This window comes from Epinephelus fuscoguttatus, linkage group LG23 (assembly GCF_011397635.1).
Source record: "Epinephelus fuscoguttatus linkage group LG23, E.fuscoguttatus.final_Chr_v1".
Lineage (NCBI taxonomy): Eukaryota > Metazoa > Chordata > Actinopteri > Perciformes > Serranidae > Epinephelus > Epinephelus fuscoguttatus.
In genome coordinates this window covers 36365556-36383684 of record NC_064774.1, presented here as the reverse complement: position 1 = coordinate 36383684, position 18129 = coordinate 36365556, and the positions used below count along the sequence as shown (strand labels likewise).

General features: G+C 41.4%; 1 protein-coding gene across 3 annotated transcripts in view; it reads right to left on the bottom strand.

Moving 5' to 3' along the window:
• Window positions 1-18129, bottom strand: part of sorcs2 (sortilin-related VPS10 domain containing receptor 2) — a 1110317-nt gene that overhangs the window by 342563 nt on the left and 749625 nt on the right. For all 3 annotated transcript variants that reach the window (XM_049568808.1, XM_049568804.1, XM_049568807.1), the window contains exon 5: window positions 16501-16574. In XM_049568808.1, the coding sequence (XP_049424765.1) occupies window positions 16501-16574 (74 nt within the window). The remainder of the gene's footprint in view (window positions 1-16500; window positions 16575-18129) is intronic.

Here is an 18129-nt window from a genome sequence, read left to right as displayed (position 1 = left end):
ATTATTTACATATATCATACATACATATACACAATATCAAACACAACACAGAAGACCCAAAGCAACCACATTGACTACATCTCCCAGAAAGCCCAGCGCTCTGGGAGCATGCGCGAAGCAGTCTCGAGACGGCAGCGCGGACATGTGAAGACACGTGTTTACATACTGCACTAGCCTTGGACTAATACGTTCATTGCATGAACGTCTTGAAAACGAACCCCGTTTTTCATTTGGGGGTTCCCGGTCTCGACCGATTCATGTCTCCATAAACGTTCAAATCAAACATGTAATGTACTAACCGCATAGTCACAGATTTCACACTTACTACCAATGTGCAATACACCTCCCAACCGCTAAAGTGGTGCTGTGGCGCAGTAGAAAGCCGGTGCACTCACTCATTGCAGGACGAAGAAGGGGTGAGGAAAATTTCAAGATATCCTGAGATAAAATGCATGTTTATTGAACAATAACGGATATACAAACACACAGCAACCCCCGTACACCTGCACGTGCACGAAACACAACACAATGCTCTACAACAGACCACGGAGTCAAACATTAGTCCACATTAGCTTAGCGAGTGTTCATCCACTGGCATGTCTCGGCTAACATCGACCACCGAGAATGCTCCCGGGAGTTAGCCGAGTGCTAACCGAGTGAGATGTGCTACACACACATTAGAGGCTGAACGCTTATAACGCTAATAAATCACAAATTATAAGTTACCTAAAGCACGTCGGGATAGCGTGGTGAACGTCAACACACAACATATATTAATAATTCAGCCATCGTTAGCAGGCTGTTAGCAGCTAGCAGTTGTTACTCTAACGTTACTTACCAACGGGTTATGATCTCCTGCTGAAGGTCTGAATACAATGAGCTTTGCTCCTCTGTGTCTGTAGCTCTCTCTACTTGTGATGTCATCATCTTGGGAGAAGTGAGTACTGCAGACCCGATCGTCTGCAAGGCGCAGTGTGTGGACAGGAGTGTTAGCATCCATTTGTAGCACAACTAAGTTAGCCACAACTTCAGCATCTCGCCGTCCCACAAAAGCAGCCTGTAGAAAGCTGTAACATTACGGGGTGTTGCGCGACATCCTGTTCTTGCATTTGGGAAAAAGGCCCGTTTATTTGAGCACTCCAAAAACTCCAGTAACACTCCAGGGGGTAGCACGTAAAATACTTCGTCCCAAGCTCTGACTGTCTAGCATAACACACACACTCCATACACACATACACGCTTACACTACCAAGCAGGGGCACGTGCTGCAACACTGACTGACAGCTGACTCCAGTCAATGGAGCCGCGTTAGCTACTGTTAGCATGACCCCAGCTCAATTAGAGATCGGTACACCCACGTTTTAAGTAGTTGACAATTCAAATAGCTGGCTCACATCAGATGTGGCCTTCGTATGGCCACACATACACATTAGATAATGGTAAATTTACATTTTGATGCAAAAGCTGTGCTACCAACCGCCATGTAGACACAGCGCAACGGATCATAATCTGAAAGCCACACCCCCATAGGGGAATCGTTTCAGATCCGGGGGCGGCGTCGTGAGATTTGGAAATTTACTTCCATTCACACTAATTAGACTGCCACCAGAGCGCCACCTATTGGCCGATTTGCACCGAATTTTGCACAAACCCTCATCAGTGTGCAGGAATTTGTTGTTTTATATTTTGGGCGTTTTTTGGACTATCAAAATTCTTTTAATAACTCTTTGTCAGGAGGGTCCACAGATGCTTCATGCAAAGTCTGGTGCAAATCAAAAGTCATAGGAAGTCATACGAAGTCTGGTGCATCAATAAGTGATTAACCCTATGGGCCCTAAGCATTTTTGGGGTATTTTTACTGCCTTTACTCTTAAACTCATATCACAGTCATTATAAAGGCTACATACACATGCTATATCTTGTTTTTTTAGGACAATGTGGGCTATCCAGATTTGCCATCATTCCATGTCCTTCTATGTGTCTGTATTTTATATAAATTTTTATATCAATGAAAAAAACAAATCCGTGTTACTAAATTCTTACATTTTTACATGTATCTCACCATAGCAAGTTGGAAAAAGACATATTCTGCCATTTATGAAGAGGGGAGACTCTCTGGAATCTGGCATTATAAGAACCATGATGCTGGAACATTCTGTCACTTCACAGCTGTCCAAAACATGTGGTTTGTGCCAGGTGGACATGATTGCCAGTATTTTTTCATTATTGCAAGAAATTCCATTGACTCATTCACAAGTCAAAAATGTGTTTTATCTGAAAGAAACAATATTTACATTTAAGATCACAGAAAAATAGTTAACCAACTGCAATGGTGTCCTCCAAGATAATATTTGCCACTTTGTTTGCAGTAAAACAAAAATTGGGGGGGGTGCACGTGTCCCCCTCAATGTATATGGTGACTACAGCCCTGTCATGCATTAGGCTGCAGTTGTCTGGGTGCGCAAAGGTGAAGTGGCTGGTCTTGTCGTACAAAGTTTGATGGAGTGTCAACTGGAGAATATGGGGATATCTGCATCTTGAAAGCCGGACTACAAATGTGGATAGACAGGGAGAAACACACACAAGCCTAAGACGTGGTAAGATACACATTCCTCACTATATGAAGTGACTGATAACAAGATCTGTATAATGGATTGTTAAGAAATTCGTCAGGTTTTTATTTTGTAGACAATTAATCTGTATTTATTGATGGGATGACAGTACAATGATGTGTGTGGTATCTCTGCTCCTGCGCTTTCATGTGATATGCGTGGCATTTCTGTGCGAGCCTGCATTCCCGAGGAATCAATCCAAGAGTAATGTGTGTGCAGAGCTGTATGAAAGCTCTGTTATACATCATTTTAGTGTAACTTTATCATTTTTTTCGCTGTGAAAACATTGGACTACCTACAATTCCGCTGTTTCGCGTGATATGCGTGGCTTCTCGCTATGACGCACGGTCGCGGAGAAAATCAACAGAGAAGAACAGGTGTGAATTCGGACGCACTATGCGTCGTTCGGGCGCATAGGGTAGGGGGGATCAAAATAATGATCAAAAAATAAAATAAAAATCAATCAGCCACCCTCCTCCCCTGACAAGTAAGAAACAGTCCCTAAAGTGCGGTGAGGTTTGTGGGCCGTTACTGACAAACACAGAAATGTGAATGGCTCGTTTCTCCTCTGACACGCCACATACCTGTGTGCCGCCACTGCTCGGTTGTCCAGGTACTACTGGGCAGTCATGACACCAACGAAAAAATAAATTACTGGACCTGGAGACGGGCTTGTGTGTCGCCGGTAAGCCGTTATCTTGCGTTTGTCAGCTGCTCTCATGTTCCCTCCTTTTGTGAAGGTCTTGTTGCCATCCTCTGCATACCAGGCGTCATATGCCTTGCAGGTATTCCCCGAAATGTGTTCGGAATATTTCAAAACTTCTAGCTTTAAATGAACACTGAAGTTGCGTTTTGTCGCCATCTTATCTGTTTACAATCAGCTGAGAATGCGCAACTGCACTCGTGCCTGGGTGAATGTTGACGTGTGTGTGTGGATGTGCATCTCTGTCTCTGTGGATGTGTGTAATCCGGGTTTAGCGCTCTATAAAAGAGGCCGGCCTTTATTTATTAAATGTTTTTTAAGAGGTCGGCTGCGAATAGGGCCCGGTAATGTTCACGTTACAGCAGAGAGATGCTGAGCACAATTACACAACGATCACTTACCAAGTCTGCTCGTTTTGTGATGCCGACAGATGATAAGACAGTAAAGAAAAGCGTTTGAACCATTCCTGAGCTTCTGCGCTCCATCCGTTCACTGTAGTCCTCGTAAACAAACATTTTCCGGACCGTTTCCACAGGCGGGTTGGGATCGATGTCCAGCATATAGTCATTGTTTCATCCTGTCCATATACGTCACTCTGCTCCACGTCTTCGGCTTGTTACGGCAACCTTTTACAATACATGTGTAAACCATGATTAACAACAGCACTTTTCTCAAACTTTCTGCTGCCTCCAGCTGACGATACCGCAACTACGGCACTGTCTCAGGCACGAACTGTGTCACTTCGCCCAGTGGTTTACTGAAGAAAGTAGTTCCGAGTATTTGCTTCATGTGTCGTAATGTTACGTAATTATACATTATTATTTCATAGCGTGGGGAATGCGCAAGCCGTGTGTTTTCCACGAGAGCGTTTTGGAGTCATTTGATGGTGTAATTAGATTTGAGGGAGAGAGGGGGCTGTATCACCTCCATTTCAGCTGGCAGCTCTGTCCCACCGATATAAAAACAGCAGGCACTGACATTTAAAGGTATCAGAATCAAGAGCTCACCATTCTTGACCTGTGTATCAATTTTCAGTCTGATACTCTGATTTCTCTTGTTTTTATGGCGGTAGCGTCAGGAGCTGCCAAAGATCACCTGGTGGCAAGATATTTATCTACCAGTGTTCATAAACAAAAGGATATTGGTCATGGCTGAAATAAAGATAAAGATAAATAGTTATGTACAGTTAGGCCTAATGCGTTCAAGGTCTTCTGACTCTTTAAAAGTTGACAGGGTGTCTCTAGCTCAAAGTATGAGGGACAAGAAGAGGTTGAAAGTCGATGAGTTTTGAAGAGGATTTGAAGATTTTCCAATTTACTTCCATTCACACTAATTAGACTGCCACCAGAATGCCACCTATTGGCCGATTTGCACCGAATTTTGCACAAACTCTCATCGGGCCATGGGACACAATCAGCAAAAGTATTGTGGTAATCACACTGTATTTGGTCAAGACATGAAAGACTGTCTGTTCTGAAAACAATGTGCAGGAATTTGTTGTTTTATATTTTGGCCATTTTTTGGACAAACAAAATTCTTTTAATAACTTTTTGTCGGGAGGGTCCACAGATGCTTAGTGCAAAGTTTCATGCCAATCGGTGAAATTGCCTGGGAGGAGTTCGAAAAAGTAGGTTTGCAACATTTTGCGAATTTGCGGGAAAAAAAGGTACTCGGAAATGGGCGTGGCCTATATCACAAGATTCAGCACAATTCACTGAAAGCGTGGATATAAGGTTTTTGAATGTGCGACAAAGTATATGGGAGTTATGAGCCAAAACGCACTGTCCTTGATTATAGCGCCACCTAGTGGTGGAAGTTCAGGACGACAATAGATTATAAAATTTTTCGGCAGACCTAACGCGTGTGCCATATTTGGTGAGTTTTTGAATATGGGAAAGGGGCCAAATTGGGAATTATATGCGCAGAATAATAATAATAATAATAATAATAATAGTAATAATAATAATCATCATAATAATAATAATCATAATAATTAAAGCTGCAAGCAGCGATGAACGGGCCCTCGCACCTTCACGCAACTCGGGGGGGCTGGCAGGACGTCTTCTGACGTGTCAGTTCATTTCTGTCAAAGTTAGACATCGCATGCAGGAGTGACTTTGCATATCTTTGATACAGTGCTGGAATGACATATTTCACATTTTGTGTCACTTCCTCTTTCCACTAGAGGGAGTTGGAGAGCGCACTAATTATACATCATGTTTTTGTACATCAAATATACACCACAGCATTTAACTTTCAGATAAATCAAAAGATAAGTGTTTGAGACCTACTTCCTGTCACCACTAGCTAACACTATGAGTATCAGGAAATATGATCATATAAATGTTTTCAGGGCAGAACTAATATGAATCATCTGAAGTTTGATGGAGCTCAGAACATTTACGGCAACAATATAGCAATTTCCTGTTTCATGGTGAGACCTCAAAATTAAACCCTTTGCAGCACGTATTGACACTAATGATATGTCATGTTTGTGTACATCAAATACACACCACAGCACTGAAATTTCAGGTGAATCCAAAGATAAGTGTCTGGTAAGAAGTAGTTCCTTTCACCACTAGGTGGCGCTATGACTATCACGGAATATTGTCATATAAATGTGTTCAGGGTGGGATAAATATCAATCATGTCAAGTTTGGTGGACAACGGACCATTTACTCCAAATTTATAGCAATTTCCTGTTTCATGGCGAGACATCAAAAGTAAACCCTCTGCAGCGCGCATAGACACTAATGATATCTCACGTTTGTGTGCATCAAATATAGACCACAGCATTGAAATTTCAGGCGAATCGAAAGATAAGTGTCTGGTAAGAAGTACTTCCTTTTACCATTAGGTGGCACTATGACTATCACGGAATATTGTCATATAAATGTTTTCAGGGTGGGACAAATATAAATCATGTCAAGTTTGGTGGACAATGGACCATTTACTCCAAATTTATAGCAATTTCCTGTTTCATGGCGAGACATCAAAATTAAACCCTCTGCAGCACACGTAGACACTAATGATATGTCATGTTTGTGAACATCAAATATAGACCAGAGCATTGAAATTTCAGGTTAATCCAAAGATAAGTGTCTGATAAGAAGTACTTCCTTTCGACACTAGGTGGCGCTATGATTATCAGGCAATATGGTAATGAAAATGTGTTCAGGGCGGGACTAATATGAATCGTGAAGTTTGGTGTAGATTGGACCATTTATGCCAGAGCTACAGCAATTTCGTTTTTCATGGCAAGACCTCAAGATTCAACGCTCGGCAGCGGGCGCGCCATTCAACATTGGGCAAATCCTGTGATAACTTTTGGTCACAACGTAGTCACGCTTACATACACCAAGTTTGGAGCCAATCTGATTAAATCTGTAGGACAAGTTCATTAATTTACAAGCCCTGGAAATGGGCAAAAACGCACAAAAGTGGCACAAGTAAATTCAAAATGGCGGACGTCCTGTTGGGTTTGGAGCATGGCTCCAAGAGACTTTTTTGTACGTAATAGAGTGTTACAGGTGCCTACCAAGTTTCATACATGCTGGTCAAACCAGCTTTGGGGGCTGCTTAATTGAAATATTCTAGGGGGCGCTGTTGAGCCATCTTGGTGCATCAAAGCACAAAAATCACATCAGACAACAGGACTTGTGATGTGTGTGCCACGTTTGGTGAGTTTTCAAGCATCCCTTGTCCCTTCAAAACAACATCGTGTTTGATGGCGAACAAGGCGGCGCCACGGTGACAGCGTTTGATGAAAACTCAAAAGCTTCATTTTTAAGCATCATCAAGGTCTAAGGACTTAGACCAGCAAGTTTGAGGTGGGTGTGATTAACCTGCTAGAAGAGGGACATCAAAGAATGTATAAAGTAGCTTTCTGTTGCCAGAAGGTGGCGCTATGGCGGTGATTCAAAATTCCTCTGTAGATGTGTTCAGGGCTGGACTGTCATCATATGTGTGAAGTTTTGGCAAGATATTCCCACGTGGAGTCAAGTTACAGCAACGTTTATCATCACGGTGAAACATCAAAGTTCGCCGCCAGGCCATGGCCACGCCCTTCGACGAAAACTCACAGTTTCCACAATAAACCATCATCAACGTCTTATGACTTTTTTCACCAAGTTTGAAGTGGATCTGGTCAAGTCTGTAGGAGATGTACATTAAAGTCTAAAACATGACATTTCCCATTGCCAGTAGGGGGCGCTATGTTTATCTCTAATTATTGACATGTAGATGTGTTCAGGGCGGGACTGTCATCAATTCTGTGAAGTTTGGCCAAAATTGGACCATGTATGCTGGAGTTATAAACTACTTCCTGTTTAGTGGCGAGACCCCTAACTTTGACGCCATCCCACGGTCACACGCATTGACGAAAACTCAAACTTTTGATAACTTTTCATCTTCAAGGTCTTGGGATGGGACAGACCAAGGTTTGAAGTCAATCGGATGAAATCTCTAGGACTAGTTCGTTCATTTATGACCCCTGGAAATGGCCAAAAATGCACCAAAATTGCACAGTAAATTCAAAATGGCTGACTTCCTGTTGGGTTTAGAGCATGCCTCCAAGAGGCTTTTTTGTACGTCTCCGGGCGTTACATAAGCCTGCCGAGTTTCATACATGTAGGTTAAACTAGCTTCAGGGGCTGTTTCGCTACTGAGCCATTTTTTGGAACCCGCACATGAGACCCTTAAAATACCAAATTTTTCACCAGTTCTGAGATGTGTGCAAAGTTTCATGAGTTTTCGGGTATGCAAAGCCTCCCAAAAAGGCAATTCATTTGGAGGAATAATAATAATAATAATAATAATAATAATAATAATAATAAATCCTTGCATTTCAATAGGATCCTTGCACCACTAGGTGCTCGGGCCCTAATAATAAACAGCGCGATTACAATAGGGTCCTCACAGACGACTTTGTCGTCGCTCGAGCCCTAATTACAAAAAAATGAACCTACATGATCTCAAATCAGGAATTATTTTAATGCACAATTCAAAGGGTGACTTTTGCTCAAAGCTTAAAAGGTCCATTTTTAGTCAACGACACGACCTGACTATAAAACAGTAAACCTGCACCCCATATTTACCCTAATAATCAGTAGGGGAGTAGATATTACCATTTAGCCACCGACCAGAAGGGTCCAAACAAATAAAATAGATCTATTATGATGTTTGATTTGAAAAATACTTAAAAAATATTTAGAACTACGTTACTGTTCTCACTCACTGTGCCCCGAAAACTTACAAAGGCCCAGAAAAGCACTTTTTTTTTTTTTTAAAATAAAGCAATTGTGTACCTTCTACGTACCACTACATTTACTGCTACTCGCATGCTAACTGGAGTCATTCACACCTCCTCCATGCTTTTAGGAGAAGTGGTGTTTAATGTTTAATTTTTACAATGCATCCTGGTGCAAATACTGCTGTGTCACATTTTACAATTTGATGACACCATTTATGATGTAAGATACACAATTAGAACTGTGTGATGAATTCATATAAATAGCTTTATCAATCATTGTTACTTTTTCATAATAATTGTCCAAAAACAAATAAACAGTAGCACATGATGTGCCTTTGGGTTAGGGTTAGGTTAGGGTAAAAAAGGGCACTCCGAAGGGCACAGGCTTTCGGGGCCTCATAAATAATTCAATGAATTTTATACTCTCAAAACAAGACCACAAGGTCCTTATAGCCCTTTAAAAACAAGATGTTAAAAAAAAAAAAAAATAATAATGCACAGTCAATTGGACCACTAGAGAGATGAAGCAATAGGAGTTTGTAATTGAGTCATGAAGTCATTTTTTCACTCTGGCCCAGCTGTTTAACAAAAAAAAAATGTGACCAGTGATGTTATGGGCTGTCACTGTATTATATTTATATTCCACTTCACTCAGCCCTTTTGCACTTTGTGCTGCTACACATACATGATCCAAAATCACAGTTAAGCTTGTAGACGCCTATACAGTCCATTTACCCGAGACCACACTGATTTAGTGCCTGATTAAAAAGGACCCAAAGAGCAGTATTGTAGTCAAGATCACCTAAACAGAGACCAGAGTGTATTGAGATCGACAAGACAAGGACTGTGGGGGCTTGAGACCAAGACAAGACCAAGACCAGACCAGCATGTAAGTCCTACAGTGACACACTCATGATAAAATGTGGAACACGCAAACCATCACCAGTCCTCAAATTGAATTTAATTAATCAATATCACACGAGAGGAAGTGATGTTGTACTGTATATTATAAGAGGGGCCTCCGCAATGCCAGAGCAAACTATTACTCAGCTCTAATAGAAGACAATAAGAACAACCCCAGGTTTCTTTTCAGCACTGTAGCCAGGCTGACTGAGAGTCAAAGCTCTATTGAGCCTTGTATTCCCTTAGCCCTTAGCAGTAATGATTTTATGAGTTTTTTTAATGACAAAATTCTAACTATTAGAGGCAAAATTCATGACCTCCTGCCCTCAGATAGTACCTATCTAACCTCAAACACAGCTGTAAAATCTAATATATATTTAGATTGCTTCTCCCCAATTTCTCTTCAAGAATTGACTGCAGTGATTTCTTCATCCAAATCATCAACGTGTCTCTTAGACCCCATCCCAACTAGGCTACTTAAGGAGGTCTTTCCTTTAGTTAACACTCATATATTAGATATGCTCAATATATCCTTATTAACAGGCTATGTACCACAGTCTTTTAAGGTAGCTGTAATTAAACCTCTACTAAAAAAGCCCACCCTGGATCCAGAGGTGTTAGCCAACTATAGACCAATATCTAATCTTCCCTTTATGTCAAAGATCCTTGAGAAAGTAGTCGCAGACCAGCTGTGTGATTTTCTCCAGGATAATAATTTATTTGAGGAATTTCAGTCAGGATTTAGAGTGCATCATAGCACTGAGACAGCTCTAGTTAAAATTACAAATGACCTTCTGATTGCTTCAGACAAAGGACTCGTCTCTGTACTTGTTTTATTAGATCTTAGTGCGGCGTTTGACACAATTGACCATCAAATTCTACTGCAGAGACTGGATCACTTTGAATCATTTGTTGACGTTCGCAATGAACCATCCTTACGTACTAAAGTTTGTTTTGGAGTTCCGCAAGGTTCTGTGCTCGGACCAATCCTGTTTACTCTGTATATGCTTCCTTTAGGTAACATCATTAGAAATCACTCTATAAATTTCCATTGTTATGCGGATGATACTCAGTTGTATTTATCAATGAAGCCAGAAGAAAGCAATCAATTAACTAAACTCCATAATTGCCTTAAAGACATAAAAACTTGGATGAGCACCAATTTCCTGATGTTAAATTCAGACAAAACTGAAGTTATTGTTCTTGGCCCCAAACAACTCAGAGACTCTTTATCTGATGACATAGTTTCTCTAGATGGCATTGCTCTGGCCCCTGCCACTACCGTAAGAAACCTCGGAGTAATATTTGATCAAGATTTGTCTTTTAATTCTCATTTAAAGCAAACCTCACGGACTGCATTTTTCATCTGCGTAATATTGCGAAAATTAGGCCTATCCTGACCCGAAAAGATGCAGAAAAATTGGTCCACGCTTTTGTTACCTCAAGGCTGGATTACTGTAACTCTCTATTATCAGGTAGCTCTAGTAAGTCCTTAAAAACTCTCCAGCTAATTCAGAATGCAGCAGCACGTGTACTAACAGGAACTAAGAAACGCGATCATATCTCTAGCTCTAAATGGTCAAGCTCCGTCATATCTTAGAGAGCTCATAGTGCCATATTATCCCACCAGAACACTGCGCTCTGAGAACGCAGGGTTACTCGTGGTCCCTAAAGTCTCCAAAAGTAGATCAGGAGCCAGAGCCTTTAGCTATCAGGCTCCTCTCCTGTGGAATCATCTTCCTGTTACGGTCCGGGAGGCAGACACCGTCTCCACATTTAAGACTAGACTTGAGACCTTCCTCTTTGATAAAGCTTATAGTTAGGGCTGGCTCAGGCTTGCCCTGTACCAGCCCTTAGTTAGGCTGACTTAGGCCTAGTCTGCCGGAGGACCCCTCTATAATACACCGGGCCCCTTCTCTCCTTCTCTCTCTCTCTCTCTCTCTCTCTCGTATCCTATTACTGCATCGAGCTAACCCGGCCATTCTGGATGTCACTAACTCGGCTTCTTCTCCGGAGCCTTTGTGCTCCACTGTCTCTCAGATTAACTCATATCACAGCGGTGCCTGGACAGCGTGACGTGTGTGGTTGTGCTGCTTCTGTGTTCCTTCCAGATGCCTCCTGCTGCTGCTGCCATCATTAGTCATTAGTCATACTTCTTCTGTTATTATACACATATGATTATTGTCACACATGTATACTGCCAGGTATTAATACATACTTTCAACATATTGTACCACAGTAACCAGAACTATAACTATAATATTATTACTTTCATTAATGTTGTTGTAAGATACTGTCATTACCTGCATCTCTCTCTCTCTCTCTCTCTCTCTCTGTCTCATTGTGTCATATGGATTACTGTTAATTTATTATGCTGATCTGTTCTGTACGACATCTATTGCACGTCTGTCCGTCCTGGAAGAGGGATCCCTCCTCAGTTGCTCTTCCTGAGGTTTCTACCGTTTTTTTTCCCCGTTAAAGGGGTTTTTTTGGGGAGTTTTTCCTTATCCGCTGTGAGGGTCTTAAGGACAGAGGGATGTCGTATGCTGTAAAGCCCTGTGAGGCAAATTGTGATTTGTGATATTGGGCTTTATAAATAAAATTGATTGATTGATTGATTGATATATCGTCACGGCTGTGATTCAGTCATAGGAGAAGACAATTACAGCCGACAATATACAGTACAACATCACGACGAGTGTGATATTGCTTTTATACAACAGTTCAACAACAGCTTAAACATTAATGCTGAGTAAGGAAATGTTAACAAAAGGTGATGAAATAAATTATTTAAGTATGTTATGTAGCACCGCGAAAAAAAAAAAAAAACAGTTCCCCCAGTCTGTTGCCAGGCAATGCAGCACACATGCCAGGAACTAACAAGCTACTTTGTATTTACATGGATCTGCAACTGTGTAACTTCGTCCAGTTTGGCTGATGAAACGTTGGCAAACCTGGATGTTGGCATGGCCAGATTCAGCTTCCACTCTCCCTCATCCTCATCAGTACCTCATCAGATGATCATTAATAATTCCTGACCATGTTCACTTCATTTTTGCTCCTCTCCAGTTTGTTGCGGTCGGCTGATGTTACACAAACACACATGGAGGTCTGCACAGAAGAGTCCTGGCTTTCCTTTTCCTTGTCCTCTCCTGCGACCACTCATAATTTAATTCAAATGTAATTTTGAGGAAAATATCCATCTTCTTGGTGAAAATATCCATCTTCTTGGTGTAACGCCACCACCAACGTTGTGTCAACACAGCGAGTATGGCAGTTGGTTAATTAACGGTTGTATTTATATTTATAACACCTGTGAGTGGAGTGATTTTACTGTTAAATGTCCCAGTGATGTTATACTCTATATCAGCACTCACGGAATGCCTCTCGTCCAATCAAATTACTCGGTCGGAACTAACTGTTGTAGAAAGGTCCATATTCCCATAAAAACACCCACAGGCAGCAAGTGAACATTCCTCTTCAGCCATCTCTTTTATTGCCATGTACTGTATATTTGTAAGTATAAGTGCACCATGAGAAATGTCAAATCAAAAGACATTGCATAGGTGAATTTTATGTGTAGAAATTTGTTTGTTTTCTATGAGCAAAAAAATACAAACATTACTGGGGAACTGAAATTAGCTAAAGGTTGATTACAGTTTATAGGAGACCACAAGACAAGAAAGAGTAAAAATGTGGTCGACGAGACCAAAACCTACAAGAAGTGGTCTTCAGACTGGTCTTGGGACCAAATACTAATCTAGAGCTCTACAACACTGCCTAACAATCTACAACCATGCTGGCTGCTCTGTGAAGCTGTATACATTAACATGTTCATAAAGACAAAACTAAAATGCTGATATTTGACAGGTGTAATATTTACGGTGTTCACTGTCCTACACTGTAAACCCCAATTCCCTTACTTTACCTTTTTTTTCTTGAAACAGCTTGCACTCAGAACTCTTAGTTTATTACAATACATGAACATAAATGTTTTAAGCCTTGTCTGACAGGAATTTTATGTGACTTTAACGGAACGTTTTCTGTTGTTTGAACATTTAATCGTATGCCATATGAACATAAAACGCTGAATACACATTTTACAATTTATTTTTTAATTTCATTGAACCATAAAAATATATTGTGCTTAGCTCAGGCTTCCTGATTGCTAGAAATAGGCAAATGAATTCTGAACCAAGAAGTGCTCTTTATTTCACCTCAGCACAGCATTATGTTAGACACTAATATTTACACTGGCAAGAGGTCACTAACTGTGTAATGACTTAACTCATGGTGCAAAATGTATTTTACCACAACATTAACTGTAACCCATCAGAACCATTGTGAAATACATAAACATTAATTACTGCGTGATGGGTAATGTGACTGATTTACAACACATTCAAACACTTTTTTTTTTTTTTTGGCTTATGGTCTTAAACGGCATGCTAGGAAACTCCACCCATTTAGCCCGAACACGGCACAATAAGTGCACAATGATAGTGTTGTTTATTGGTCTTAAACTATTAAGGCAAAATCGGCTTTATAAATTTTAGTCATACTAACCCAAAACTCAAAAAGTGTTGACTTAACATAAAAGAAATATGTCAAGCTCACAAGGGATGAGTTTTTGTGTCAAGTGAACATAAAGTTTTGATGTCATTTTGACAATCTGGGGCATTTGTGGAGACTTTACATTTAAATTCTGTGTCATGGATGGATTGGGGTTTACAATGTAATTTAGTGTATTAACATTTGCTGATTAGTTAATTAGCACTAAGCACAATAAAAGCAGGTAAGGATGGAAATGCCATTACCTTTGCATGTATTTGGTGGAAGTGATTACAAGTCACCCTGAGAAGGACATGAAAACAAAAGCAGAATCAGCTTGGGCTAAGATTCAGCATGGGTGCCATCAATGTTTGCTGGAACCATTTCTTGACATAACCAACCCAGTCTCATCCCAAAGTCATCAAAATCTGGTTCTCGGTCAGTGAATTTTGGCATTAGACACCAACAAAAAAAGCCGTTCTTTCCTTTCGCGTCCCAAAACGTCAACAACCAACACACCCAGGGTACCTTGCACGTCATATCTCACTGTGGGAAGTCCATGACCAAACATGGATATGTGATGAGGTCAAAGTGAGAATGTGTTGATACAACAGTTTCTCCATATTTTTACCGACTAGTCAAGTCTAAGGATGTCAACAGCTCAGATGATGGGCTAGCCCTAACCTGGAGTGTGTCATTGAAGGAAACAAATGGAGGAAAGAACGGAACAGCGGACTGGTTTGCCAAGCACGAGAAATAATACAGGTAGGCCAGCTTACCAGGTCTGCAGGCTAGGTGCATTCAGAGGTTGGTCAGTCAGTTCAGGCACCGCCAGCTCTGGCCATGGCTCCTGGTGAGCGGCGAGCTCCGTCCTGGCTCTTCCCAATAGTTCAGCTTTTTGTAGTTAAAATGGATCCGAAAACAAACATAAATTGATTTCGCTCTGAAAGAGTCTGTGGCTTGGCTGGGTGTGTGTGGCTGTCGTCCTCTTCAGTGGCACTTTCAAAACGGGGCGACTCCTCATGACATGGCAGCAAACATTTTCCTCTGCTGCACTCACACACCTGAATCTTGTCACCTCATTAACTAACTCCAGAGGGTGCGTACGCACCTAAATGATGTGACGTAAACAAACACATAGCTCAACCATACCTTTATTTCTCAGTGGAAACCAGTCCAAAAAGGAAATGAAAGACAAGGAAAAGGAAAAGGAAAAGGAAAGAGGAACTGTAATCCCTCTATCACTCCTAACAATATGCCCAATTCTTCTGTACAGCTCCACCTGCAGCACTGGTTACCAGATTCAGTCAGTAAGCCCAGGTTTTGGTTTTGGTCTATGTGCAGACACGTGGGTATCTAGCCCAGTGAACCTCATTATGATGACAAGACTGTAAGCTGCAGACACAGCACCTGGCTGTCATTCCCTGAGAAATAGTAAACACATAATCCACATTATGTTACAAATTGTCTTTTCAACATTTGGTGAAGTATATAGTTGTAAGGTCACTTTCCCCGATTCCAGTCTTGGTTATCCTGGGGCTAAACACATCCTGATTCCAGTGCAACACACAAGCATGAGACTGATATTGATAATCTTTATATGCTGAACTATGGCTTCAAAACCTAAACAGATGACACATCATCGATCTTAAGTTGTGAAGGCCTTTTGTATAACAGAGTTACTGAACATGTGGGACTTTTCCATGCCACCAAACTATTTCATTTAATTCACAGCGAGTCCCTATACCCTTATTATTACTTATACTCTTATTCAGTATCTTATTCCTACAAAACCATGAGTTATGTCAGTGTAGCAAGGTCCTACATATGTTTACAAGTAACTCTTGCTATGTATCATCTTTGTAGCAAGAGCTAAGGACTCCGCTGCCTGCTAGCATTCTAGCAGTAGGTGCTGACCTGTTTGTTACTGGGGCGGCTGTGGCTCAGAGATAGAGCAGGTCATCCACCAATCGGAAGGTCTGCGGTTCGATTCCCCGGCTCCTCCTGTCTGCATGCCAAAGTATCCTTGATACTGAACCCCAAATTGCTCCCAATAGCTGTTCCATCGGTGTGTGAGTGAGAGTGACTTAAAAAAAACTGAGCAGCAGGTGGCACCTTGTATGGTAGTCTCGACCACCAGTGTATAAATGTGTGCATGAATGGGTGAATGTGACTCGTAGTGTAAAAAAAAAAAAAAAAAAGCGCTTTTGAGTGGTCGTATACAAATGCAGGTCCATTTACTGCTTTGTACAAGTAGTATATGTCAATTAAGAAGCTATCAGCTGTGATGCTCTAAACATTAAGCTGAATCTTGCAGTCCTTGTTCATCAGTAACAAGTAAATGCAGGTCCATTTACCATTTACTGCTTTGTACAAGTAGTATATGTCAATGAAGAAGCTATCAGCTGTGACGCTCTTAACACTGAGCTGAATCTTGCAGTCCTTGTTCATCAATAACAAGAAAATACAGTTTTACTGACCAGAAGACTTTGTCCTTGGTCACCCGCTCCTGAAGCAAAGTCCACTTACGGCCTAGGTCTGTGGAAGTGAAGAGCTGGACACACAGACAAAAAGAGAGAAGACCACAATTAGACAGCAAAACACACACTCAAAGTAGGGTGACCAGACGTCCCGCATTGCGCGGGACTGCACAGCATTTCTGTCTCTTTTCACACGTCACGCAAATTGAGACCATGTCCCGCATGATTGGTTGTCACCTGCGCTTGCATTCCCTCCCGGCCAATGAGAAGAAGCTGCATGCAGCAGCCGGCCCACGTGGGCTCTCTGTTTATTGTCATAGTAGCACCACACGTGTGTTTAAGCACTAGGGCCCGCTCCTCTCGCCCCATTTGGCAACTATTTCAATTTCTATTTTTCATCTCCTTGATAGCAACAGGAGGACAATCTACCAGACTCTGCAGTCAAACTAACGGGGCTAACACTACATAGAGCAGACAGAGTGACTTCAACCTCTGGTAAGCTCAGGGGTGGAGGCCTGGCTGTCTACATCAATGACTCATGGTGTAGAGATGCTAACACAATCTCAAAGCACTGTTCCCCTGATGTGGAGTTCATGGTAGTCAAGTGTTGACCTTTTTACCTCCCACAGGAATTCACAACAGCATTCATCATTGCAGTATATGTCCCTCCAAGTGCTGACCTCCAGAGACAATACCACTTGTGGTCAGGAAAGCACAACAGTGTCTTCATCTCCTCCGGAAGCTGAAGAGAACAGGCCTCTCCAAGTCAGCCCTGACTGTGTTCGCGGGACCATCAAGAGCATCCTCACTTACTGTATCACTTCGTGGTACGGGAACAGCAGAGGGAAAGAGAGACAGAGACTGAGCAGAGTGATTAAAACAACAGAGAGGATTATTGGTGTTCTGCTGTCACCAATGCTGGAAATCAACAACCAGAGATGCACATGCAGAGGGGTACGCATCATCTCTCACTCTTTTCTCTGTTGCAGTCAGGAAGGAGATACAGGAGCATTCGAGCAAGTACTTCTTGACTACGAAACAGCTTCTTCCCATCTTCTGTTAGACTACTGAATGCACAATAATCACTGGCTGTCTGCCCACTATCCACTTAACATACAGGAGCATTCGAGCAAGTAATTCTTGACTACAAAACAGCTTCTTCCCATCTTCTGTTAGACTACTGAATGCACAATAATCATTGGCTGTCTGCCCACTATCCACTTAATTCAAAACTAACTTTTAGCCCTTAGTATTTATTAAAAATATTATTAAATAATTTATGGTATATTTATCTATTGCATTGCACTGTTCTCTTTTAAAGTGTTTTTTACGTAGGAAACAGTATTTCGTTTTTATGTACAGTACAGGCCAAAAGTTTGGACACACCTTCTCATTCAATGCGTTTTCTTTATTTTCATGACTATTTACATTGTAGATTCTCACTGAAGGCATCAAAACTATGAATGAACACATGTGGAGTTATGTACTTAACAAAAAAAGGTGAAATAACTGAAAACATGTTTTATATTCTAATTTCTTCAAAATAGCCACCCTTTGCTCTGATTACTGCTTTGCACACTCTTGGCATTCTCTCCATGAGCTTCAAGAGGTAGTCACCTGAAATGGTTT